Source organism: Panthera leo, chromosome A1 (genome assembly GCF_018350215.1).
Source record: "Panthera leo isolate Ple1 chromosome A1, P.leo_Ple1_pat1.1, whole genome shotgun sequence".
Lineage (NCBI taxonomy): Eukaryota > Metazoa > Chordata > Mammalia > Carnivora > Felidae > Panthera > Panthera leo.
The window spans coordinates 177,766,260-177,792,551 of NC_056679.1; the positions used below are offsets into that span (position 1 = coordinate 177,766,260).

The 26,292-nt window shown below is 36.6% G+C and overlaps 1 protein-coding gene across 2 annotated transcripts in view; it reads right to left on the reverse strand.

Annotated features, from left to right (window-relative positions):
- RANBP17 (RAN binding protein 17) overlaps nt 1-26,292 on the reverse strand; it is a 333,558-nt gene that overhangs the window by 79,591 nt on the left and 227,675 nt on the right. For both annotated transcript variants that reach the window (XM_042946863.1, XM_042946871.1), the window contains 4 exons: nt 20,443-20,516; nt 19,307-19,387; nt 8,891-8,954; nt 8,690-8,798 (listed from right to left, as the gene is read on the reverse strand). In XM_042946863.1, coding sequence (XP_042802797.1) covers nt 8,690-8,798; nt 8,891-8,954; nt 19,307-19,387; nt 20,443-20,516 — 328 coding nt within the window. The remainder of the gene's footprint in view (nt 1-8,689; nt 8,799-8,890; nt 8,955-19,306; nt 19,388-20,442; nt 20,517-26,292) is intronic.

A 26,292-nucleotide genomic window follows, 5' to 3' on the forward strand; every position in this document is an offset into this window, starting at 1 on the left:
TTCCTGTGACTGGGCCGTATATTCACATATGTTAATTCATGGTCTTCCCTATGACGATGTAAGCTCCTTGGTGAAGGAACTTCATCTGTTTTGATCATGACTATATCCCAGTGCCTAGAATAGTGTCTGGCATTCAAGAAATAGTCGTGTAGTGACTGACTAACAATAGTTATTTCCTGAGTGCTTACTACGTGAAGGCAATGAGTTTGATACTTGATTTACTGAACACCCATGGAGCTGTCCCTAGGTTCAAAGCACTGCTGCAAGTCACGAATGGTCCCAACAATTCTACGGAGTTGTAAGATGATTTCCTTCATTTTGCAAGTGAACAGAGAGGCTCAAAGGAGTTAAGTGGCTTGCCCAACATCGTTGGGCTGCTAAATGTCAGTGGGCTACAAGCCACAATTAGGTCAGCTTTACTTCCAATCTCATGTTCTTCCCCCCTGTCTCTAGCGGGGTGGAAGGTACCAGAGGTGGGCAGTGAAGTCAGGGGCACAGAATCTTGAGTTTAGAGCTGCAAGAAGGTTAGAAGAGGGTGAAGAACAATCAGCTGGGTTCTGGCGGGGAGAAAGGAATTCGTCAGCAATCCTTTGAGCTTAAGGTGGGCAACTAGAACACACTGGTGCGTGACTTCTACAGAAATATTTGTTTCAGTTATAGCACTGTTGCTCTCTTACCACAAGGTGATATACTGTATCATCGAAGCTGGAATTTTTATGTCATGCAAACAACTCCATACAACATTAGAGGTTTTTTCCCTCACTTGTATTACCCTTAGAGGTATCAGTTGCTGCTTCTGATATGAAAGGAAAAAACAGGAGTTCACTCTCATACACAACTTCATGTTCAAGTATGCAGTCATATATTTAGCATGCCCAATGTATAGGTGATTGTTTTATGAGTAATAATTGAAGTTGCTCCTCTTTCTTTCTGACCGGGGCCCAGAAATCAGTATGATTTGAAGGTGAAGTGCCAATTTGCAGACTAATATTTTCACTGGCATCGGGAAAAGTCAATAGTAACAGAACACTGTTTAAGTTCTCAGTCATGCATAGATAAAAATGATAAGTTGTTCAGCTTTCTGGTAAAACCCAAAGCTAATCCCCTCTACTGGATTTCTGGGGATCTGATTCCTCAGAAAGTTATGCATTTTATGAGTTTCAAGTTTTTTTTTTCTTTCAGAGAAGTCACATTAAAATACAAATAGTAACCTTTTTCAGTATGTTGGCTCTCAGATAGTTTATTTATAAGACACTTCATTTGTTATTTTATATAACTTAAGACCTTGCTTGATGGGAATGTAAAATGGTACAGCCAATATAAGATGATGCAGCCACTGCAGTTACTAAAAAAGTTAAACACAGAATTGCCATTTGACTCCGCAATTTTACTCCTGGGTATACACTCAAGCAAATTCCAAGCATACGCTCACACAAAAACTTATACACAAATGTTTATACTAGCATTACTGTAATAGTCAAAAGGTGAAAATCCAACTAACTGTTAATCAACTGATAAATGGATAAACAAATTGTGGCCTAGCCATATAATGGAATATCAGTCAGTCATAAAAAGGAATGGAGTATGGAAACATGTTAAACTATGAATGAGCCTTGAAAACATTATGCTCCATGGAAGAAGACACACAGAAGGCTACATATTATGTGATTCCATTTATATTAAATTTTTAGAATGGGCAAATCCACAGAGGCAGAAAGCAGATTAGTGGTTACCAGGGGCTGGGGCCAAGGGCAGTAACTGATGACTACTTTAAGATATAGGACTTCTTTCTGGGGTGATGAAAATATTCTAAAATTAGCTAACGGTGATGGTTATACAACCTTGTGAATATTATGAATATACTAAATACCACTGAACTGTATGTATACTTTAACAGGGTGCATTTTATGGTAGGCGAGTCTCAGAAAAAAGAAAAAATCCCAAAACAACAAAAAAACCACCACCAACAAAATTTCCCCCACCGTTAAATGTACGCAGAACAGTGAATCTTCTCATTTCCTCAAATTCAAATGCAAATAGCAGCTGCATTACTGGGGACTTGGGAGAGTAGCCACGGAGAAGCAAATAGTACAAAAAAATAATTATGGTAATAATAAATGGTGGTTACTAAGTTACTAAGGATTTATCATATGATAACTATTGTGTGAAATGCTTTCGTATTAGTGATAGTTTAGTATGGTAAGTGGAATAATGGACTCCAAAGATGCCCATGTCCTAATCCTTGGAATCTGTGAATATGTTAGGTTATAAACAAAGGGGAATTAAGGTTGCTCATCAATTGCCTTTAAAATAGAAGATCATCCAGGAGTCCAAGGTAATCACAAAGATCCTTGAAAGTGTTAGAGAAAAGCAGACGAGGAAAACCAGAGAGATGCAGCATGAGAAGGACTTGACCTGATGTTGCTGGGGAAAGGGGGTCATGAGCCAAGGAAAGCAGGTGGCTTCTAAGCTGCAAAAGGCAAGGAAACAGATTCTTCCCCAGAGCCCCAGAAAAGAACACTGCCCTGCTGACACCTTGATGTTAGCCCACTGAGACCCATTTTGGACTTCTGACTTCCAGAGTTGTAAAATGATAAATCTGTAATATTTATGCTGTTAAATTTGCAGTAACTTGTTACAGGAGTAACCGGAAACTAATATAGCTAGTAAAGGTCAGATCTAATGTTATGAAGCTCTATTCCAAACTACAGAGAATTAAGAGGGGAGACAAACAAGGAGATGCAGAGGCAGTCGGGTGAAGAAAACAATATATTTGAAACCAAGTACTGACAGGTCGCATATAAAGAGCCAGTGACTTCTGCAGGCCTAGGCCTGCATCATGTGCTGTTCCCCAGTGCTTCATTAGGACAGTACCTCTCAAGTTCTATTAGAATAAGCCTTGAGAATTGTGCTTAGCTAGATCTAACTTGGGCCAGAATTTAGTTTTCATTTCAGTTTCCCCCTACACAGCCTAGGAGTTGTACCTGTCTCTGTTGGGACTATGGCTTCAGGTAGGGCGGGCTGTTAGACTATCTGTCAGCAAGTGTCATCGGCTCTTGCTTCCGTCGAAAGATAACAGCCCAAGTGCCGAAGGCGGAGTAGGCAGCTGTATTAGAAGGACTGAACTTACCTCATTTTGAGGCTCCAGTGTCAGTCAGTGACCCCAATTGTACATTCAATAAATATTTCTATTTAATTAATATATACTGAGTGCTTGTTTTGTGACAGGAATTGTTCCAGGCCTTTTCACACATCTTCGTCTTATTTAAAGCACATTACAATTCTTTAAGATAGATACCTCCATTTCATAGATGAGAAAACTGAGGCTCCCTTTGATTCCTCTCCCTAGGGAACCAGAATGTTTATTTTAGTTCTCAGAAGAAAAATACACTGCCCAATGCAGACCCTTGTACTCCTTTTTCTAGGAAACCTAACCTAAAAGTTGCATCCCTGAAGCATCTCATTCCCTGGGGGGCTCTGGACTCTCTACCCTCAAAACCAGGTAAGTTATTAAAACTGGATCTGGACTTAATGGGCTGCTTTCTGCCTACAGGGCCGGCTAATTAGTCTTAATTATCTCATTATAGATTCTAAGTATTTCCAGCTGCTTCTTTACCCCTTATTGCCCAGTCCCCCCCCCCCCCCCCCCCCCCGTCTGTTTTCCAGATAGTCTCTGCCAAGTCCTGGACACAGGTGATATATTGATGTATTCTTCCTATCTATCAGAACATTAGTTATTTCTGATCAAGCTTCTCACTTGCTAAACCCCTCTGGGACATCTACCTCTATGTTCTCTTATCCATGAGAATAAACATGCTTTGGCCAAATATTAGACATGAGAACAAATCTTAAAAACTACATTTGACTTTCACTGACCAGAGAACTGTAATATACTTATACAGGGCAAATAATAAACGTGAATTTATCTATTTATTTGATTGAAGCTCGGAAAGTAATCCCTTCTCCCTTCTCACTGCCCTCAAGCCTCAAATCAATCATTCAGTCCAAACAGTTCAAATAAAAAGGAAAGAGAAAAAGTTACCTTTCCTAATTGATTGAGAATATGAAAGGTGAAGTAATAGCGAATTGAATGAGAATGTGTGGTCACAGGGCTAGAAGTTATAGGACTGTGACTGACCTTGGGCAAGCCATTTAATCTTTTTGAACCTCCACTTTCTAACAGATAAACAGTGCAATAATACCTATTTCACGTGGGCTCTTGAGGATCAAGTAGGATAATGTATGTGAGAGTGGTCTGCAGACTATAAATTTGTAAACAAATGTTAGTTATTAATAAGGAAAAGGAAAGTTTCCTTCCTCCGTGTATTTTTACTTTTATCATTAGTAGAGTACTCTTCCCTTTTTATTCAAGTCATTTACTTTTTAAGATTTCTCAAATTTAAGCTAGAAATATCTTCAGGTGCTGATTATCTATTAAAGGTCACAAAGGTAGATGAATAGTATGGCATGCTCCTCCCTAAAGGGAGAATATCTTGTAATGTCTATAAATAACATTTTAATATTAGCATTCCTTGATCATTACAAAATATGACCGCTTCTTAGAGTTTGAGTGTCTGAGGAAAGCATTTCTCACTCGGATCCTATTAACATGCTTCTCATCTGGGTAGTTCAAGATAAGGTGCAATCACAAAACGTCCGAGGAAAAGAAACTGTAAGTGACACCAAGGAAACACGATTCTAGTGGCACTGAGTAATTCTAAGTTTGTGGTTGGTAAAACTTAATTTGCAATGAATACTATTTAGTTCTCCACAGAACAAAGAGCCTTGTTGTAGTTCTTTTCCACACTTCCCCTCGCCAATATTTGTCAACTGAATTCACCTCTATTCAAATTAAACAAAATAGAAGGTTTTATTTATTCAAGTATTTTATACTGAACAGCTCCCTGGAGGTTCTCCATTTACTGGCTTGGGTAATATTATCTTTCCTTTAGTTTATTAGATTGACAAAGTTAATTTAAAAATAACCTAGGGAACTTTAAGTGATTCTTGGAAGGGCTAACATGTGTGCACATATGGCCGGTCACCCATTTTCTTCTGTATGTATGCTATCTTGTGAAGGGAGGTTTTGCATTAATTTTTATAATTTCTTAGAATACAGAAATACATTGCCAACATGAAAGATCATCGTTCTGATGATGAAATGCTTTCAGTTCTGTTCTTTATACAAGTGAACGTTTCGTCTAGTGTAGCCAAGGAGCAATTTGATAAAATGATACAACTGTTTATTGCCAAAAAACCCCCCCATTTTCATCTGAAATACAACCTGGGGCACATAGCATCTAATTAAATTCATACAAAGTGCAAATTATTGAAGAGAAACCAAAATGCATTTCAAAGTAAACACCAATTAATGTGACACCCAATTTCTTTCCCCTTTCCTAATCACTCCAATGTGCATGGCTCGTACACAACATACTCAGCTTAGTTTGTAAGATTCAATTAGAAAGAATATGCTTTACATTGCAGTCTGAGAATTACATCCCTTGCTTTGCAAGCAGGCTGGTTAGGTGTGGTTTTTTTTTTGGTTTTTTTATTTTTTTTATTTTTGTTAATTTGATTCTTACCAAAAAAAAAAAAAAAAAAAAAAAAAAAAAGTCAGTGGTATAAAAAGTCCTTCCCTACTTTTTCTTTAATTTGAGAAGAATTCTCATTACCTAATATTTTCACTTACTTCATTTAATACATGGATCTGTGCTTCTTTTGACAAATGCACCATCTCTGTTTTCTTTGTTTCCGTGACATTGAATACAACAGAAAACTAGGAAGCCACATATATAGGAAGTCTGGGAGCAACGTTCCAGTCAACCTAGTTTGTGAGACACGGCTTCAAATAATAAATTATAAAATAAAATAAAAAAATAAAAAATAACAAAACTGTGCTCAGCAATACTCATCAAAAGATCATCTATAAAGTAGTAACACTTAAAAAAAGGAGAGCAACAAGTGACTAATCAAGCACAAGAGTGGTCAAGTGTAGTTGATCACTTGTGAAAGTAATCAGCCACTTGAATTGTTTTGTTGTGGAGAGGCCAATGATCAAAGCTACTCCCAGACAGAACCTGGCAGGAATTGCTGATTCCAGGAACTATGATGATGGCATCTTGGTTATGGTACACTTTTGTGTCATTCATTCACTAAATATTTACTGAACACCTACAATGTAGCAATAGGAGACTGGTACTAGAAAACGTGAAAACGGCAAAGTCCATGCCCTGAAGGAGCTCAATATGTATTTTGGGAAGAAGAGCAACTCTGATTCCTAACAAGGAACAGAAGCTCTGGGTAATATATACCACAAATCATCCCTTGATGCTTATAATATACCTTCAATTATTTTAAAAAGTGAAAACCACTAATAAAGACTTTCTTTTCAAACAATGTAAAAGTTCCATGACTGTAGCTGCCATTGTTTTTAACTTTGTCTATAGCCAGATTCAGTTTACTTGTACGCAACACCTACCACGTACCAGGCCCTTCCACATAGTCTGTCTCTATTTCCCCTGAGGTCTAAAAAGTGCTTGCAATCTAAAAGGATATTTACTTTTAAAAAACACTTCGAGCTAAGAAAATATCAATTTATACTTTATATTGTTATGAGTTAGATAATGCAAAGGAATCTAATCCTGAGAAACCTAATAAAATCCTCTTTTAGTTATTCAAGTTTAGATATTTTACTTCAGCTTCTCATACCTCACAGTTTACACTGAGCGATACTAAATAAAAGTAGGCTTCAAGATGGCAGCCTGCAACACTGGGTCTTTCTGGGCATCATCATGACTCTCAATTATCAATGCAGTGGTAAGTGGGGGGAGGGGCGGTGAATGTCGGCAGTGCCACCCTGCTGTTTAAGCTACTGTGGATTTATGGAAGGTTCTTTTGTCTACATTGACTATGTGAGAAAGGATCTTGACCTACTCCATTTCTAGGTCTTGAAAATGTGCGTGACATGAACCTATTTCCAGGAAATCTCCTCTACCTCGTTCTCTTTAGCTTTTGTCTCCCCACCTCTTTCACTGTCGGACAGGGTCAGTAAAGGAGCATTTTTAAGTCTTTAGGAAATAGATTAAGTCTAGACAAGGGTTTTAAAGTCTTCTTTAATGCTGGGACAACTGGGAGGAAAGCAAGGGGGCAAGCTCCTTGAGGGCAGGGGCCTGTACACCTGGCTGGTCTCTGTTTTGCCCTGAGAGCTCAGCACAGTGTGCTCTCTAAAGGATCATTGAGAACAATGACAGAGTTGGGCTGCTCCTCTTTGCTCCAATGCAGCAGCCAAGAGGTAACTCAGGCCAGTGTGCAGTATGCAAAGCTGTCACTCAGCTCTCCCACTTGCCTAAGGTAGCAGATGATTGGGTTTTGCATGCCTGGTTTACACTCTTCAAATATTTATAGACAGTTCTCTTTGCCTCAAGCCCTAGTTGTCACTTAGCCAAGTTATACATACATGGTTCTTTTAATCTTTCTTTAGAAATCAATCGCATCAAGCTCCTTAATCATTCTAGATGCATTTCTCTCAACTTTTGGCTGTTTGTCTCTCTGGTAATTTATTCTGTTGAAATGCATGGAAATAATGCAGATGTGGAACAGAGAAGGATTTAGTCACCTTTATACGACAAGGTGCAATGTCTTTTATGTGCAAAATAAAATTATTTATCCTTTCACCTTTTGTAAGATCATATTTAAAAAAATTCATATTTAAGTTGATGTATCAATCAATATACTGCAAGAGAAAGAATGAAAAAAATATCATCAGTAATATCTTAAGGATGATCTTAAGGATCAGTAATCATCTTAAGGATGATATTGTCATTGACTGAACTCTTTCATGTATCTATAAACTGATTAATTTAACCTGCAGTGTTCAAACACGGCTGGGGGGCGATGGGGATGGGAATCCAGAATAACATGGTCACCATAGAGGCTTAAGTGCCCATCCTAAGGTACTATCTACCTGTGGATACATTTAGCTAACTTCAGCTTTTCAATGAAAAAAATTTTTAAGTAAGTTATATTTTTTCCCATTACAAAAGTGATACCTTAAAGAAAATGTCAAATAATCTGGAATGAGAAAAAGCTACCTATAGTTAGCCCAAAACAATATTTAACATTTTAAAATAATTTAAGTCTTTTTTGGATGCATTCCCCACCCACCCTAGGCATGCTCATATCATTTACACAGTTTAACACCTAGTTTTTTCACTTAATGTTACAAAATTTCATGTATTGCATTATCTTCAAATCCCAATTTTAAGACTACAGACTATTCCATCAAGTAAGTAGATGTGCAATAATTGTACAATTCCCTACTATTGGATATTTGCATTGTTTCCATTTTTTTTCTAGATTAAGTGTCATTACAAAGAAAATCACTGGTGTAAAGCTCTTCCATATTTAAGACTATTACCTAGATTCACAGTAGTACAAGTAATGGATCAAAGGATACCCAGAAAATACATTGTGAAGTAAAGAATTAATGCAGGTCCTATTTGAAGTGAAAAATACCACTTGAAATACAAAGATTTGTCTTTTGATGCTCAAATCATGGAGAGTTGTAGAAAACTGTCAAAGATGATAAATTCTAGTAACTTAAATGTGGTGCTCACTAGTATTCTCCTTTGTTCGCCCAAGTATGTCATCGAGCCCTTATTAATCAGGCTTAAATTCTTGACCTTACCTAGGTCTACCATCAGAAGGCGAGTGAGGGCCGTGTAGAAGGTTGTTCGGCACCTGAAGTCACTGAGACTGTAACTGTCACTGATGCCAAGGAAGGGGAAGTGTTCACTCTAATGAAAGCAAAAGAGTATCCAAAGTTATTAATGCTTTACCTAAACTACCCAGAAATTTCTAGTCATTAATTAAAGGAAGTAAGACTTACCGTGTGGTTTTTTAGCATGAATTTCACAGCATCTATCTTCACAAGTTTTTTTAAAAGGATATAGGTAATAGGAGTTAAGGAATCTGGGGAAATATAATTGTTTTATCAATAGATAATCAATCACAAAATAAGACTATAATGGCATCAATTTCTATTTATGAAGAATCAATATTATTTCTAAAGAGCATTCCTACAGAAATGTCTTTCATTCTGTTAAGAATGATAATCCATTATTAACCAGTGCAATTACTTTTCCTATCTTATACATATTCTAGTTATGGAAAGGAAAAATGAATTTTATAATTAAGACAAAAACTTCTTTACTATTAAAGCCTTGATAGTAGAAAATTAAAACTGACCCTTTCTACATTTTGGATATAACTTGAGAACTTCTCTTCACTTAATATTATTTCATAAAAAATAATTATAAAAGACCTATAATAGACTACCCAGAAAGAGAAAATTATTCAATTCTAAGAAACAATGAGCCCAGTTAGTAGAAATCTAAGGAAATTCTGCTTTAGATGAAGATGAGAATGCTTAGAAAGATGTAGCTGATGCATGTCACCAAGTATTGAAGGACAAGCCCGACATTTCTAGTAGGTGTAAGACACCTTATATTTGTTATTTCACCTAGCTTCACAATTACACTGTCCAATATTATTTATTTCTAACTCATAGATAAGAAAACAGAAGTTCAGAGAAATTAAGTTACTTGCCCAAGATTACACAGCTATAGATTGACAGTGCTGAGATTTGAACTGAGGTTTGACTACAGAGGCCACGTTCCTTCTACTGTACCACATTTTCACCTGAACAGTTCAGCTCAGAACGAGAAGAAAGTGGAAAAACCATAAACATTATCACAAGGTCTAAATAATTCTGGTTAATGCTGCCATCAAAGAAGGGCTGATGTGGTTCTAAGAAGGTCTATTTAGTATACAAACACCCTCTTCTCTTACTTAGTCCCTCAGGTGTGGGTGTAAGAGTAGGGAAGACATTGAACATGAGTCAGGAAGGCTGGGCTTCTAGCTTGACTACCCCATCCAAGCAGCTGGTTCTGAGTCTGAGTACTGTACTCGGCCACTCTGAGCCTTAGTTTCCCTCTCCAACAAGCAAGGGTGAAACCTATCACCCAAGCTATCCCACAGGCCTGTTGTGAGGATCATATGATGCAAATGTCTTTGGCAATTATAAATCAGGGAGGAAGACACAAAGATGCAGAGAACGAACGTGTACAGAATGTTTGCTACCTGCAGGGCTGACTCTCACAATCCCATGAGGTAGGTAGCATCACTTCTATTTTTCTGATGAGGAAACAGATTCGAAAAGATTAAACAGAACTTTCCAAAAGACAAACAGTATAATTTAGATTCAAGTCCCTCTGACTCTACAGCAACCATCCCAGCTGCATAGTAAGCATGTATATTTGGTTCACCTTCATGTCAGACGGTAAACTTTCTAAGGGCAGGGGCTGCGCCTATGCATTTTCCTCAGCGCACTGCTGTCAAGTGGGTGCTCAATGCACTGTTTTTCTGGCAGGCTGAAGGGGAACAAGATCAGGACTGACCCATAAGAGACTAACCAGGAAGAGAAAATTATTGAATTCTATGAAACGATGAGACCAGTTAGTAGAAATCTAAGGAAATTCTGCTTTAGATGAAGAAGATCAGAATACAACTAGAAAGATTTTTCTCTGCATATAAAAATGAAATTTGAGGGGTGCCTGGGTGGCTCAGTTGGTTAAATGTTCGACTCTGCAGTTTCGGCTCAGGTCATGATCTGACAGTTTCATGAGTTCGAGCCCCACGTTGGACTTTGTGCTGATGGTGCACAGCCTGCTTGGGATTCTCTCTCTTCTCCCTCTCTCTCTGCCCCTCCCCCACTCATGCTGGCTTTCTCTCTAAATAAACTTAAAAAAAAAAAAAAAAAGGTGAGATTTGATGATTTTTCCTGTGTGAATCTGTGAGCAGAAGAACTGCCATTCAAACTTTACTCAGTTAAACAGGGGTGGGGATCAATAAACTAGGAAATATCTTAAGTAATTACCAAATACAATTCTCTTGGAATTGCAAAGTTAAAAGTGACAGGGTCTATGGGTAATAAGAATGCTGCCATTAATAGGAATCTTCCTGTCAGTGCTACTAATAAACAGCAAGTCGTGTTTTGACAATGGAATATTTATGGTAGCAATAAACAGAACACTCACAGGAAGTATCTCATCTGCCAAAGACACATTTTCTACAGAATTGCATCTGTGCACTTTGCATCAAGGCCAGCCTCACTGCCTCTTAATTACATTCAAAAGCAAAAAAAAAAAAAAAAATGATTAAGAATAAATTTTTACTTTTTTTCAATTAAGAAAAAAATGAGAATTCATCTGAATATTTATATTCCTCTATAGGAATTCAACTAAAAGCTAGTTATACCCCTTAAGAGAGTCTATAATGTTTTTTTTTCTTTTAAAGGGCAAATGGATACATCATCTTTACGATCTTTTTACTTTCATCTTGTTCTTCTCTACGAGACTAGGGTTCTTATAAGTTGTACCTCTTTAGCCGGGTGGGAGCATTTTAGTGCCGTGGCAGTACTAGGTTAGATTTCTGAGGCTTGCTCGACACAGCTCGTAACCGTGAACATAGTAATGGTGGCTGACAGTAACAGGACCAATAGTAGGAGTCTACAGTAGTGGGTCAGAGAATTTCGTGAAGGTCACACATGGAACACGTGTGACTCTAACTGTAAGAGCGTGACTCTAAACCATAAGCTTTCATCAGGTTACATCATATCCATTTGATTTTAAAGAGGCCAGTGATTTGAGAGAGATCACTAGCTTCTTGAGATACAAAGGAAACTGGAAGTAGGTCCCAGAAAAAACAGGGGAACTGTTCTTTTAGGAGGGACCAATTTATTAAAGAACCTTCATCACATCCAGGACTGAGCAGACTCCACAGCCTGGCTGATATCAACTCACTAAACACAATTCCTAGAAAATTTCCGTTTGTTTCCATATAGACTTATGAAAACACTGAGGAAGGGGAACAAGGTCTTACTGACAGCTAGGATGACAAAGAAAGGAAGGAAAAAGTCAAAAGAAATGGTATATCCTACAGATGGTTGGAAATTTTGAAAATCTGTATCTCTGAAGAAGAGGAAAACCAAGCTGAGAATGAACTGGTTTTTTCAGTTCCTGGAGTACTACACACTATAGTAGCTGATGGGCACGGCAACACCAAGTAGGACTTCAATTCATGGTAGCCAGACTTCACTGAGTATCTACATTTCATCACACCTAAAATGCCACTGGTTAGAAAAAACATCATCATTTTATGTGCTGAGAAAGAAAGGGTGTTTTAAATGTCACCAATTGTGGTGTTTATATATCTTATTACAGAAGTGTTAATGTGTGAAGCAATTTCTGTTTTAAAATCAAAGAAGCAGTTGGTGTATTAGGTGTAAGACATTCGCTGAGCACTAGAGGGTAGATGATACATTGATCTAGGCAATTATTTAAAAGCCATACATGTTTACAAATAGGTTTTGCAGACAGAATTAAAAACACATTATCCTAATGATAGAAGAAAGTTCACAGATAAGAAAAAGACATGTTGGAAATTGCTATCGGTAGATGACAGGTACAAAGTATAATTACTGAAATATCAGTTTCGTTATTTCAAAAGTGAGATTATGTTCATAAACTACTAAACTAAAAAAAATCCAAATATGTATAACCAAAATGAAGCATCTTAAGGAATACTATTAATTACTTATAAGGAACAGGAGTTAAGGCTTTGTCAATTAACTAAAGGGTAACATTAGGTTCACATGCCCACTACGTGAAATTGTGAACTATAGAAGAGGAGAAAGAAAAAAAAAGACTCCTAATCTCTAATAACTTCCAGCCTGATAGCTGAGAGGACTAGCCAATACAAAGCTATGTGATACTCATCTTCGGACATACAGATAAGAACTAGGTGTTCAGGAACATCAAGAAAAATAAAGACGATAGGAATGGAAATGAAAGGAATTAATACTCAGTGAGCACCTACTGTGTGACAGGATCAGTAGTATTAGGTGTCATATTTTCTTAGATAACATAGATATATTGTTACAGTGCTCGCTTCTGGCAGCACATGTACTAAAACTGGTAGGAAGATCAGCATGGCTCCTTGAGCAAAGATACATTGTTACATATTTATTACTTTATTTAATCCTTACAAAATCCCAAGAGATAGATAATATTCCCTTTCTACAGATGAAGTAACTGAGCCTCAGAGAAATTAAATGACTCATGTTCTTTCAGTTAATACAATGACAAAGGTTCATAACTGTTTCAATACAGCTTCAACAAGTCTTCAGCAAGACTTGAAAATTTAAGAGAGACCTAATTGAGTTGCAATGGGTCAAATGAAAAGAACAGCATATGTGGTGATTCAGTAAAGATAATTAAGGGTGTCAAGGGGAAGGTAAAATAAATTTCCTTCGCCCGAGCATAAAGTACAGATAGTGGTTGAGAGGTGGATCAGAAAATTAGTTATGAGAACTCAGTAAGTCAAGTACTGTTAAAGGACTCATGTTCTAATCAATAATTTCACTTTGACCCGAGAAGCAAGGGGAAGTGATTCTGGGCTTTTGGGAAGAGAAATGATCAGATCACAATAATACTCGAGGAAGGTAATCTTGTGAAGCAGGAATCTAAAGAATTGTGTGAAGGTCTGAATAAGTGGGTTACAGAAAAGGAGTAGAGAGGATTCTCACACTTGATTCTAGTATAAAAACAAATGGAGCAGATAAATTATGGGATGACTTTTCCATGGATAATAGAGACAGAAAACAAAGAAATAAATCAACATTTCTTTTGATGAGAAATGTTAATAGAAATACGCCTGAGGGATATATGCTGAAACTAGTTTTATTTAACATTCTCAAAACCATCTGGAGATGGTGGTATTCACTGAAATAAAGCAATACATTTTAATACTGTTTCACAAAAGCAGAATTACTACTGTTTGTTACTAAATATTTCCTGTAACAGACATACCCAATTGTACTTCCATCCTTCACCCTTATTTCGTTCTACACCTTTGTTTCATCTCTCACCCTCTACTCTTTCCTGACCCCCACCTCATTCAGGATTCATACCCCGGTGGAGGGAAGATCAGTGACAGGGTAAGGATGTATGGTTTGCACATTAGTTGTATATTTAATGGCTTGTATATAAGCTATATCTAAATGACCTTGAATAAAAAGCACTCCCTCAAAGCCACCATATCAAAATGTCACATGCCCATATTATTTTTGATGAATAAACTTTCAGAAAATTAGTATGTAATTTATTTGAGTTAAATTTTAAAAGGAAAAAGAAACTATGTTAATAAAACAATGGACTTTGAGCTCTTAGGAAAAATATGTGAAAGGCAGTCTGGAATCAGGATCAATTCTATTAGAATTTAAAATCTGGGAGGGCAGGATCTGTGTCTCATTTGTCCTTTTGCCCTGTACTTAGCAAATGCTTAATTAATATTTGCTAAACTGAGAGAGGCCAGTAAGGGGCTCCTGGGTGGCTCGGCGGCGGGGGGAGGGGGGGGGAAGGGACCAACTCTTGATTTCATCTCAAGTCATGTCCTCATGGTTTGTGAGTTCAAGCCCTGCCTCAGGCTCTGCAGCATTAGCGTAGAGCCTGCTTGGGATTCCCCCTCTCTCTGCCCCTCCCCTACTTGGGCTCTTTCTTTCTCTCTCTCCCCACCCCCCCCCCAAAAAAAAAAGAGGCCAGTAATATAAAATAAATCATTAGGATGAGTATAGAATTAAGTTTAAAAATCATTATTTTATTCTTACTCAGCATTAAATCTAAATTAAGGATGCAGTTCTGGGTATTACACTAGAACTACCACCACCACCACCACCATGAAAAACAAGCAAGAAAAGACAAAGGAAGCTAGAAGAGGTGAGGGGCTGAAAAAGAAAATCATCACAGGGATCAAGTAGCCTGAACAGGAAAGAGATTCTTTGGCTTGTAAACATGAAAACAATTGAGATAAGCTACCAATAGATAAACTAAGCTACGATAGATAAACACATGTAGGATGCATGTAGATAGGAATTATGTTCACCAAATCCTGGTGTACAGGAACTAAGGAGATAGTCTCAAAGTGTTAGAGGGTTAGTCTGAAGCCAAATGGAGGGAATTACTTCTTTACCAAATAATGCAGGCCAGCTTCGCGGATGTCCATGCTATGCATTTATACAATGTTCTATGCTTAGAAGGGCAAGTGTTTGCTTCAATGCTGTGTTGGTGAGGTCTTGAAAAAAAAGTTTTTTTAAGATTTTATTTTTAAAAAATCTCTACACCTAACACGGGGCTCGAATTTACAACCCTAAGATCAAGAGTCACGTGCTCCACGCACCGAGGCAGCCAGGTGCCCTGAAATTCTTAACAGCTTAGGAACAAGGCACCCCACATTTTCATTTTGTGTGGGGCCCTGTGAATTATGAAGATGGTTTTGCAATAGCACAGAGAAGTTATTCATCCTAAGAATTATAGTTAACAGTATCAACAGGGTAAAATGAATTTGGATAAATTCATGAATTAATGTAGGACCCTGTTATGGTGCCTGTTTTTCAAAAGCTAAAGATATTTTGGGTTTTCTTTGAAGATGATGTAGTAAGGGCAACTACCAATAGAGGGCCTAATAGAAAATGAAATTTCCTTTCTCATTATTATCTACCTGAAACCCAAAGTGAGACATGTCACTGCTATAAATTTGAGTGAACAATGAATTGAAGTAGAAATATTGATCAATTATTCTTCAAGGGAAGAAAAACTTGAAATACTGATTAATAAACAGAATTTTAGATGAAATTTAACACTTTCCTCCGTCTTTCTCAGCATTTAAAATAAGTTTATTTCATGGCTTTGTATGACCCCTCTCTCCCCAGTCTTCCCAGCCACTTCCTTGTCCTAATCACTTGAAAAATCTTATCCCTTCCCCAGTTGGAAACTAGAATTTATGACTGGAAGGTATTTTATTTTATTTTTTTATTTTTATTTTTTTCATGTTTATTTATTTTTGAGGGAGAGAGACAGAGCACGAGCACAGGAGGGGCAGGGAGAGGGAGACACAGAATTCAAAGCAGGCTCCAGGCTCTGAGCTGTCATCACAGAGCCCTACACGGGGCTCGAACTCATGAACCACAAGATCATGAACTGTGAGATCATGACCTGAACTGAAGCCGGATGCTTAACCTACTGAGCCACCCAGGTGCCTCATGACTGGAAAGTATTTTAAAGAGGAAAAAGGATCCGTAAGTATGAGACCCGGATGTGGAAGACTGCCCTAGGACAGAGCCATTTCAACTCTGTGCATGTTAAATAAAGCTATTTAGAATCTGGAATTTCTTGAAATTTAGTCTTGGAAAGTTAAAGAATATATTAAAAAGTTACTCAGATATATTTGCTGAGTGTAATATATATGCCTCATGTAACGAATCTGATAGGAAAACATAAACTTTCCCTCAAAAGGGCCACTGGATTTTAAAATTACAGTAGTCTTACCAATTTGGAAAGCTTCAAATTTGGCAAACAGAAACTTTGGAGTAAAATGCAACAGACTCTCCAGTTAAAATCTGGGGACTTAATGAAACTGTCTCCTCATATACATTATTATTTAAGGCACTAGCCTATCTCTAAAAATGTCAAGTCTGACTTTCCCTAGTGAAGACAGAGTCCTGTAGAGAAATACCTGACTTTCTTATTTGGGACATCCACTTCAAGTTTCCAATTATCTTAAAGCACAAGTTCTCATAGCATGATCCCTAAGCCACCAGCATCACTGGAAACTTGCTGAAAATGCAAATTCTCAGGCCTGTCTAACACCTCCTAAAACATACACTCTAGGGGTGGGGTCCAGCAATTTGTATTCTAACAAGAACTCTAGCGATTCTGATCATCCCTAAAGTTTGAGACTACTGCCTTGAGGCAAGTAAACATGAGCCTGTTTACACTTCCTAAAAATGAGGATCTTTTGTGACTTCAATTTCCAAGCAAGCAGTCAGATACAAGAACACTAAAGTTCATAGACTGGCCTTGTGAACCATAAACAAACACTGAGTAGCATTCACTCTGAAGATGATAAAAACAGAAAAAACAAAACAAAAAATATCTAAAGACATGCATTAGAAAGTAATCAGGAACATTTAAAAACTTCATAGTAAGATGCTTTTCAGTTATTCCGTACTAGTATTTTAAACACAGATATTTTGAATATTAATATATAAATAGGTTTCCATTAATAGAGGCCAGTTGGTGATGATTTTTATCTTGCATGTGTTTCTAGTGCCGAAGAGTGCCAGCTGATTTTTAACACAAATATAATGTACTGCTTTAAAATCAGGACTTAAAAACATATTATAATAAAGAAACAGATTGGAAACAACAAAACATGCATTAGGTAACCAGCAACTGCACTGAAATAGATATAGCACTCACATATTCCATTATGTAAATGAATTCAAAGATATTTCATGACTGATCAGCTAGAAGGGACATAATGATTTATAATTCAAATAACTGAGCACTGAAATCAAATTGAACTAATATATATTTCTAAATATGGAAACCTGAAATAATTGTTAAAAAATATAAATCAATGTACCCAAGTTGAAATCATTTGCATCCCTTGGTTTAAATGTTATAGCTTTTAAGTTTTATCTAATAAGTTTTCTGAAAATATGATTTTTTATTAACTTCGAGAAGTGTTCAAAAGCAATAAACATCTTATGAAACAAAAGGTTATAATTTTAGAATTAAAGAATATATAAGAGATATAAGGTCATAGGAAAAGCATCTTACTTAAATATTGGATAGAAATAAATTAGGCATTATGCACATTATACCAAAAAGAATACAAATCAAATTAATTTTATATTAGATTTCAATTCCAACCTAAAAAACAGGGTAAATCTAAACAATAGATACGTGCTGTAAAATAACACAGGCTTCTTTTCAGATAACGTGCTCTCAAAGTAATTCATTGTGAAAAGGCCAGAGTTTGCAAGACTAGGAAGTACTTATAAACCACTTCATATGTTAGAAATAAAGAGTATTTCAGCATTATTATTAAAAAAAAAATACAGGTTGAGTTTTTTTTTTTTTTAATAAGAAAAAATACATATCTTAAAAAGCCAAAATGACCACTGGAATTGGGTTGTACATCACTTTCCAGTAAAAAGGAAAAACAGCCTGGACAGGTGTAATTTATCATTTTTCTGATTTAATATCAAAGAAATATATTAAAATAATAAAAAGAATCCTGAAATCCTCAAAATTTGTAGTGATAAATAGCCCTCCCTGTCTTTATTGCATTATACCTACTAACAGAAATATTGCATGGTGGATTTTGCCAGACAAGGACGATTATTTTCCAATAAAAAGTTGCATATTAAATTCCAGCACAAAAGTGGGTGTCTAATACTTTGGAAATCTTTTATGGTTTCCCAAGGAACACAATTTTAAACTTAACTAATACAAACATATTCCTGCAGTTAGCCTGCATTAAAGATTTCTATCCAATGCCACTGATTTTCAGAATGCTGTCCTCATATTTAAATTTCAGCTAATCTCGGTGGTTAACTAAACCAACACTTATTTTTCACAAGTCCTGTATGTTTGATAGCTAACATATAAAAGACAATCTACATGCTTCTCTCTCATTGGTAGAAACAGGACAATAGTATCAACTATAATCTAATGAGAAAGGATGATTCTAGTTAGATTTAAGAAATCTGCTAAAGATAGAAACCCAAACATTTAATGCATAATGGGAAATCTTATTTTGGAGTAAATAAGATGTTGATTTGTTGGCGGCAATAATCCAAGAAGTGGTAAAAACACTTATATAATTTTCTTCCTATTCCTCCTTTGTGCCTCTTAACTAATCAAAATAATATTCTTTTCAATTGAAGAATACTGAAGCTATAGTATTTACTCTCAGGAATTCAATTTTTATAAGGTAATATTTTTAGAACATTTCGACCTTCTTAAAATTAGTTACATGCTTTCTTTTAAAATAAGAACTCCCTGAAAATTATGAAAAATCACAGACTAAGACACATGAGGTTGTATACTTTCTTATGTATCCACTTATTAACCTGGATGGGTATAAACATAACTTTAACTAGTTAGGAATCTATATATCCATATAAATTCAATTGTGACTGAATAAATACTTGGCAGTAGGTAGCTAATATAAATCTTTCAAAAACACACATTTAAATAAATATAAGGCTAAATGAAAGGTTTTTTCTTAAAAAAAAAAAACAAACCTGCAACATTATAAGCAAGGAAAACACCTGGCCAATAGAATGTACCTGTTGGGGTGTTTCTATACATTACTAGATATACAGTAAAAAGGATATCCAACAGAAAGATCATTTAGGAACTGAAGAGTCCTTGAAATCACAGGCTCACATCTTCCCCAGTATTTAAGATTTGTAACGCTAAATATGAAAACAAGTTTTTAATTGTAAGTAAGGTATTTGGTTGTACAGGGAGAACATGAAAATACACATATATGTACGTTAAGTTACATGACCTAAACCCGAAATATCTCACGAAGTTGAAAAACAGGTTTAAATACCACTAGAACATTTTCTATTCTACTTTTTTTAATGGCATAATCAAAATTATATCCTATCAATATACAATGAACACTGCTCCCCAAATGGTACATAATTCCACACAGTTAGTTTTGTACATTGAAAAAACTGTCTAAGTGTTTCACAGAAGAAGTATCAAGTTTGTATGTAAAACAAGCATATTAGCGAATGACAGCAGGAGTTACAAAGGAAGTCAAATAGGGGCTCACAGTTACTGCCAAGAAATGAACCATCAAACTTGTGGCTCCAAAGCTCACTTCTTATGATCATGATTGTTTGTGTAGCTTTGTTCTCTGCAAGCAACACAGTGCTGTCTATCTGTTACACAGATGTAGTGGGTTGCCAACTGGAGGCATACAAGTTGAGACTAAATGTACAAAATTCTGTCTATGACTAGAAACTCGTTAATTCTGCTAACAAATTATAAGGATGATTTAAGGGAATTTTCCATGAGTAGGTTTTTGATAGCCATTAAGTTCCTGCTGGAATCAATGAATGCCCTGTCTTAAGGCAATCAAACCCCTCCCAATGATTCCAGTTTGCAATAATCTCTTCAGATGCTCTTTGAAATTGGGTATTTTCTTTCTAATTAAAAGCAAAAGTGCTGCCCAATTGTCTTGAAGAGTCAAAGTCTATAAACATCTTAAAACCACGTTTTGATGGGGCATACTGCAGTGGTATGGATTCCTTGACAAATAAGAAGAATGTCTTTAGGGTGGTGAATTTTAAATATGTGAAATTAAGTTTCAATTAAGAACAATGCTACCATTCTAAGAATTAACGCATAATTTTCAAGTCTTTTATTAAAGATTAATACTTATTAAGAGATTTAAACACAGTAAAAGTATCCATTACATTCAAAGCAACCACAACAAAAGAAAAATCCAAGAACTCACATTTTCGTCATGAATGTTTCTAGAACATGGTTGTCATCTGTTATTCCTAAAACTTCTGACATACGGGCATATACCTGGATGAAAACATTTCATTGTTAAAAGCTTTATCATTAACATAGATTTTCAAAAGACTATTCAAACTGAACAAATGGAAGATTTAAAGCATTGCTGCATCCACAGTGAAGTAGGGTGTCGGTAGGGAGAGCAAATGAAGGATTTAGAGAAAAAATTATACTTTAAAAATTTACTCTCTTTTTCTTCCAGGAAGTACCTCTCTCATTTTGAAATACATACCCACCCACACACACCCACACTCACAGACTCATTTTATTCCCAGCACACCACATAATTTTCTTTCTCAAACTGGTAAACCAACCCTTTCTCAAAGATGGGCGTTATGTATACAAAGGGCTGAAAAGTGGAGTGTCTCAATAAATAAAACATTTAAAAAATTTCCATCTATGCCAGGTATCAGCAAACCATCAAACAATTCAGGATTATGTCAGGCAGTTATAAAAATAAGGATTTCAAAAATAAGAGGAAGTTAAAGAATTTATAAACATTCTCCTCAAAAATCTTTCAATTAAGCTCCCCCCAATATAGAGATAGGTCTTACTTTCCATGCTGAAACGGAAATCCCAGGCTCAGAGATTCTCTGTTGAATACATCAGGGCCTGGGGAATCCATTAAGCTCCCAATTAGGGAGTGTTGGTGGCAGAGTTTGGGGTGCAACATTTCAGTCCCAACCTAAGCCACATTGAGCTTATAAACATATCCTACTTCAAGTGGGAAAATGCCACCAGCAGCCAATGGAATATTCCCTAATAGCCTGGCAAAGCTGAGAGGTGGGTTGACACCTCCATACTCCCTGATGCTCTGGTGTGATTCCAGGTTATCCCTGCCAGACACCAGCTGTATGGGATTTCTCTTCTGTGATTTGATCCCCTGTGATTGTGTTCTCTCACTTTCTCCCGCTCCGCCTATTTCTTATGGTATGGCATGGCAACTTAGCTTTCACTCCCTATGCCTTTTGCTTTTCACATGTGAACACCAGCTTCATACACTACCACAGGTCATGAAGGTGAATTACAGGATTATACAAGGGAGGAAGGCTGTTCACTGCAGAGATCTCGTATCTGGATTTTAAACACCATTCAAAGCAGAAGCTTGTGTTCTGGGCTTTCATCCTAAGTCCTATAACCAGAAGCTGCTCAGGCCAGTGGGAGAGAGAGGAAAAGGTGGGGGGCAAGTGGAGAGGGCAAGAGAAGGAAAGAAGGGTAGAGGGGAAAAGGTGGGGGAGAGAAAAAGGAAAACTGAGATTCACATTCCTGTTGCCCCTTCTGCTAATTTCTGAGCCCTACAGAAAAGCATTTCAATTACTGTATCTATGATTTTGCTCATGAGAGGAGGCCTTCATCTCTTATAGGATTGAAGCTATCACTGTGTTTGTAAGATGTTTAGGGGGAAGAGGGAGCTAGGGAGAAAAACTCCCAGGGAAGTTAGTCGCCACCAGTCCTCAAAGATCAGAAATGTTTACGCACAGAGAAGGCTCAAAGGAAGAATGGTATGTAGAAAGGGAAGTTTCCCTTATCTCAGCATGATCCTAACCCTCTTTTATGGATGGAAGTAAACTGGGTCCCTTAGAAAACCTGTATTGACATGGTTAATGGCACACAAGGCCCTTCACAACTTGGCCCCAACAGACCTCATCTTCTACCATTTCCCTCCATCTGAAGCCACAATGAAATACTGATGGATCACTGAGGCTTCTCGCGCAATTTCAGATTTCTAGTTGTTCGTGTGCTGCTCATTCTGCCTGAATTAGCTTTCTTTTTCCTCTCCCCTTGATTCCCATTCAAAAGTCATCTCCTCTGCATTCTTCTCTGCTGTCCCAGGGAGATCACTCTCCTTTATGCTCCCACAGTGTCTGGTCCATTCCTCTCTCATGGTGTTTTTCACACCTGTAATTGTTCGGGTGTCCATTTCCCCCACTACATTGTATTGTATTTTTGTAAAATCAAGGTTTTACATTTTCAAGACTTTATAAGTGCTATATTTTTTATGGCGTAGCTCAAAATTAATCTAATTTTGATTTTATCCATGCAACATTGAATAATAAAAACATAATAACTAAAATGTGATTTTAAACCTTTAAGACTGTTTAAAAATCTTTTTTTTTTTTTTTTTCCAATTGGTCCTTCTTACAGGGAAGTTTTCTGTGGTGTCCCTGGCATTCAAGGAAGGGGGAAGCTGGGCAGGCAGGTCTGTTGTGTTCTGCTGTCAAAACAGCTTCTCCGAGTATCAGATTTGACCCAATAAGATACTAGAAAAAACAGTCAACATTGACACATGGCAGTGCTTTAATCCACAATTATCCTTGTAACTTGCACCATTCCTTTTATCATCCATTAGCTTTGATTCCCATTATCCCATCTAGAACTGTGTCAACGCTTCTGTCCCTAGGGATTTCTCTCCACTCCTAGGATCTGACAGTCAAGCTTGAGTACTAAACAGGATCATTACCTCTTAAATCCACTTATCTGATCTACTGAATAGTAAATTGAAAAGCTCATTAAGAGCAACAATCTGATTTGTTTTCACGTGTGACAGGGTCATTTAAAATCAATGTATGATTACTGAATTTCTTTTAAAAGACTGTCTCACATTTTCCAAGACACCTTACCATTCAGAGAGCATGCAGATAATATGAAAATGTCTTTAAACATTTGAATTCAATTATACCACAGACATATACAATTTGGGAGTGGGAAACAGTCTGTCCAGTGAGGAAACCTCTTTGAGAATGTTCATCACAAAGCACAAATCAATGAAGGCTTTCTACAGAAAACATTCTAACACAATATTTAGGGATTTTCAACATTTTCTAAAACTTCTATCACTTAGCCAAAAAAACTTTCATTCACAGCAAGAAGAACCTACGTCACAATACTCATTTTAAGGAAGGATACTGAAGCTGGCATAGGAGTGCAGGAAGGGAAAAAGTCCTCCCTTGAAGTTCACAGATTCCCAATTTTTTAAAATTTCAGGATCAATTAAGGTAATTAGATCATAATGAAAAATAAGCAGAAATCTAAGAAACAAGAGATGAAGCCCATGTGTGTTGTCCATCCTTCTCTGAGGGTTACAATGAAGTTGAAAATGGCTATGCTTTTGGTTATGCTGGTTTCACATACCCAGACATGCACACATTATAACCTTGTTTTTGCCTGGCCACCTGTGCCTTCCTTCTGCTCCTTCTTTTTTAATATGCCTGTATTTCTCTATTAGACGATAAGCTCCCTGAGGACAGAAATGATGTTCTTTTATCTCCCATGCTTAATGTTTGACAAAGGTTTGTTAAATGAATAAAAAGAGCATAATGATAAAGTGCACATATTGGTGGACTCCATTTCATTCACAATTTTTTTTTTTTTAACAAAAACAAAACAACCCATAAGAGGCATGGCTTTGCACAGAACTTTTTCTCTTTAAAAATAATATACCCCAGGGGCGCCTGGGTGGCGCAGTCGGCTAAGCGTCCGACTTCAGCCAGGTCACGATCTCGCGGTCTGTGAGTTCGAGCCCCGCGTCAGGCTCTGGGCTGATGGCTCGGAGCCTGGAGCCTGTTTCCGATTCTGTGTCTCCCTCTCTCTCTGCCCCTCCCCCGTTCATGCTCTGTCTCTCTCTGTCCCAAAAATAAATAAAAAAAAAAAAAGTGTGTTTCTTCGTTTAAAAAAAAAAAAAAAAAAATAATAATATACCCCAAATTCCACTCACCAGAAGTAACCCTGGTTAAATATCGTTATTTAAAAAGGCGTGGTGTTAATGCTTAAATAATGTTTCTGGAAGAAGCTCTCCCTGCAGTGAGAGGAGCTCTCCTCCTGTGATACTGTGAGCAACCACCATTGCCAGCCTGTTAGTGGCACTGCTCAGATGACACAATAGAATATGATCTTGGTGTAGTATTAATTTTCCGTGTGCATATGTGTTTCCTCCACTATTTCAAGCACGTGCTGCCTGAGGGCAGGGAAGATACCCTCCAGAAGTAATTAGGATACTGCCTTGGCAAACTTAGCAATGTAGAAAAAATATGGGCTTTGGTCCCAAACATATCTGGATTTGAATTCTGGATTTGCCACTAACTAGGTGTAACTTAAAGTCTCTGGATCTTGATTTTCTATCTGTAAAACGGGAATAATAATAATAATAATAATAATAACAAAACCTACTTTATGGCTTTTGGGAAGATTAAAGATGATCCCTAATACAGAGCTTGGTATTTAGTAGTTACTCATCAAATGCTGCTTTTCTTTCTACCCCTTCTTATGGACCTTTTCTCATAGTAGGTGCTAAAAACTGTCAGCTAATATCTGTTCAAGAAAAGGCTCGTTACATAAAAAACAACAGGAAAGTAAGAAGGTGTTTATCTTGAAGATTTTCACACTGCACAGATAAAGTTAAAGCAAACAAAACCTTAAATTTATATCAACGTTGAAATCTTTATATTCAATTAACACACTCTCATCATGGTCAGAAATGGCATTCATTAAAGGCATAAAGCTTCAAAATTTCATGCTACAAAACGGATTTTTTTCCCTACTTCTACATAGTTGTCATCTTACAAGCCAGAAAAATTACCTATTTTAACCACTCATCCATCTCTCTAGCTCTTGAAATACAGGAGGTTGTTAGAAATGTAAGGAATTATCACTATTATGGATTTGAGAAGACATGCTCCTAAAAAACTGTTTTGATATGTTTGTTTTCTCATCTCTGTTTATTTTACTATGAAGGTTCTTTTCAACTTCACAAAAGAGCATTTAGGTATGTACACGACGCTTCGACAATCCATACATTCTCTAACTCCTCAACTAACCAAATGACAAATACTGCCTGTGCACATGCAGGTAGCTTAAGTGATCTTATATCTGGCTTTTTAAAAGGGAAGCCAGACAAGATAAGAAAACCAGACAAGGAATAAGCATACAAATAACAGTAAGATTTTGAGTTGTAAATTTAATTTAATAAAGAATAAAAGCATGGGCTGTGATAATTTTTTAAATTGCTTTCTTTTTCCAATCCTAATTCTTAGTCTTGGGTATGTGCAGTGTTGTCTCTTAACATTCTGGTTATAACTTTGAAGAAACTAATTATGTCAATCCTTAAATTTGAAGTAGATTACAGAACTGGGAAACCCAGAATATTAGTTCCTAAAGGTTGTATGGATATATAATGACAGTCACAGAAATTCAATAACAGCCCTCTATGAAATGTACTCAAAAGCACCACATGAAACAAATTAAAAAGAACAATGAATCTCTCATTCTGTGCAAATAAGAAAATAAGAGAAAACACTGGTTCTATAGGTTTTCATAACAGTTGTTATAATGAATTAAGATTTTGGATAATGAATCTTCAGAAAATTACAGTAAGTTAATACCCCTAGGCCTTCCATAAATGTTTAAGATGTTATAACTTCTCAAAGAGCTTTTGTAAGCAGGCTCAATGCAGAAAATTAGCAGTGCTGTGGAAATCAACAATAAAGTATTCTGCCATCAGATAATATACTTTCCTGAACCAATTTATTCCCCCCAAATTCATTTACTAATACAAAATTGATACCATGAAATTTTTAAAAACCCTGATAATTGTTGTAAATTCTAAAGTATTGTTTCAATGTGCTGAAATGATTCATCAAGATTTTTAACCAGTTGTCATTTAGTAAGACAAAATCTGTCACCAGAAAGGATCCAATATAGTGAAAACATTAACACCCCTTAGGAAAAGAGTTCTGGAACTTAATGTGAACTCACTTATTGTGCATGAGAAACCGATTTTCGTATTTTTGTC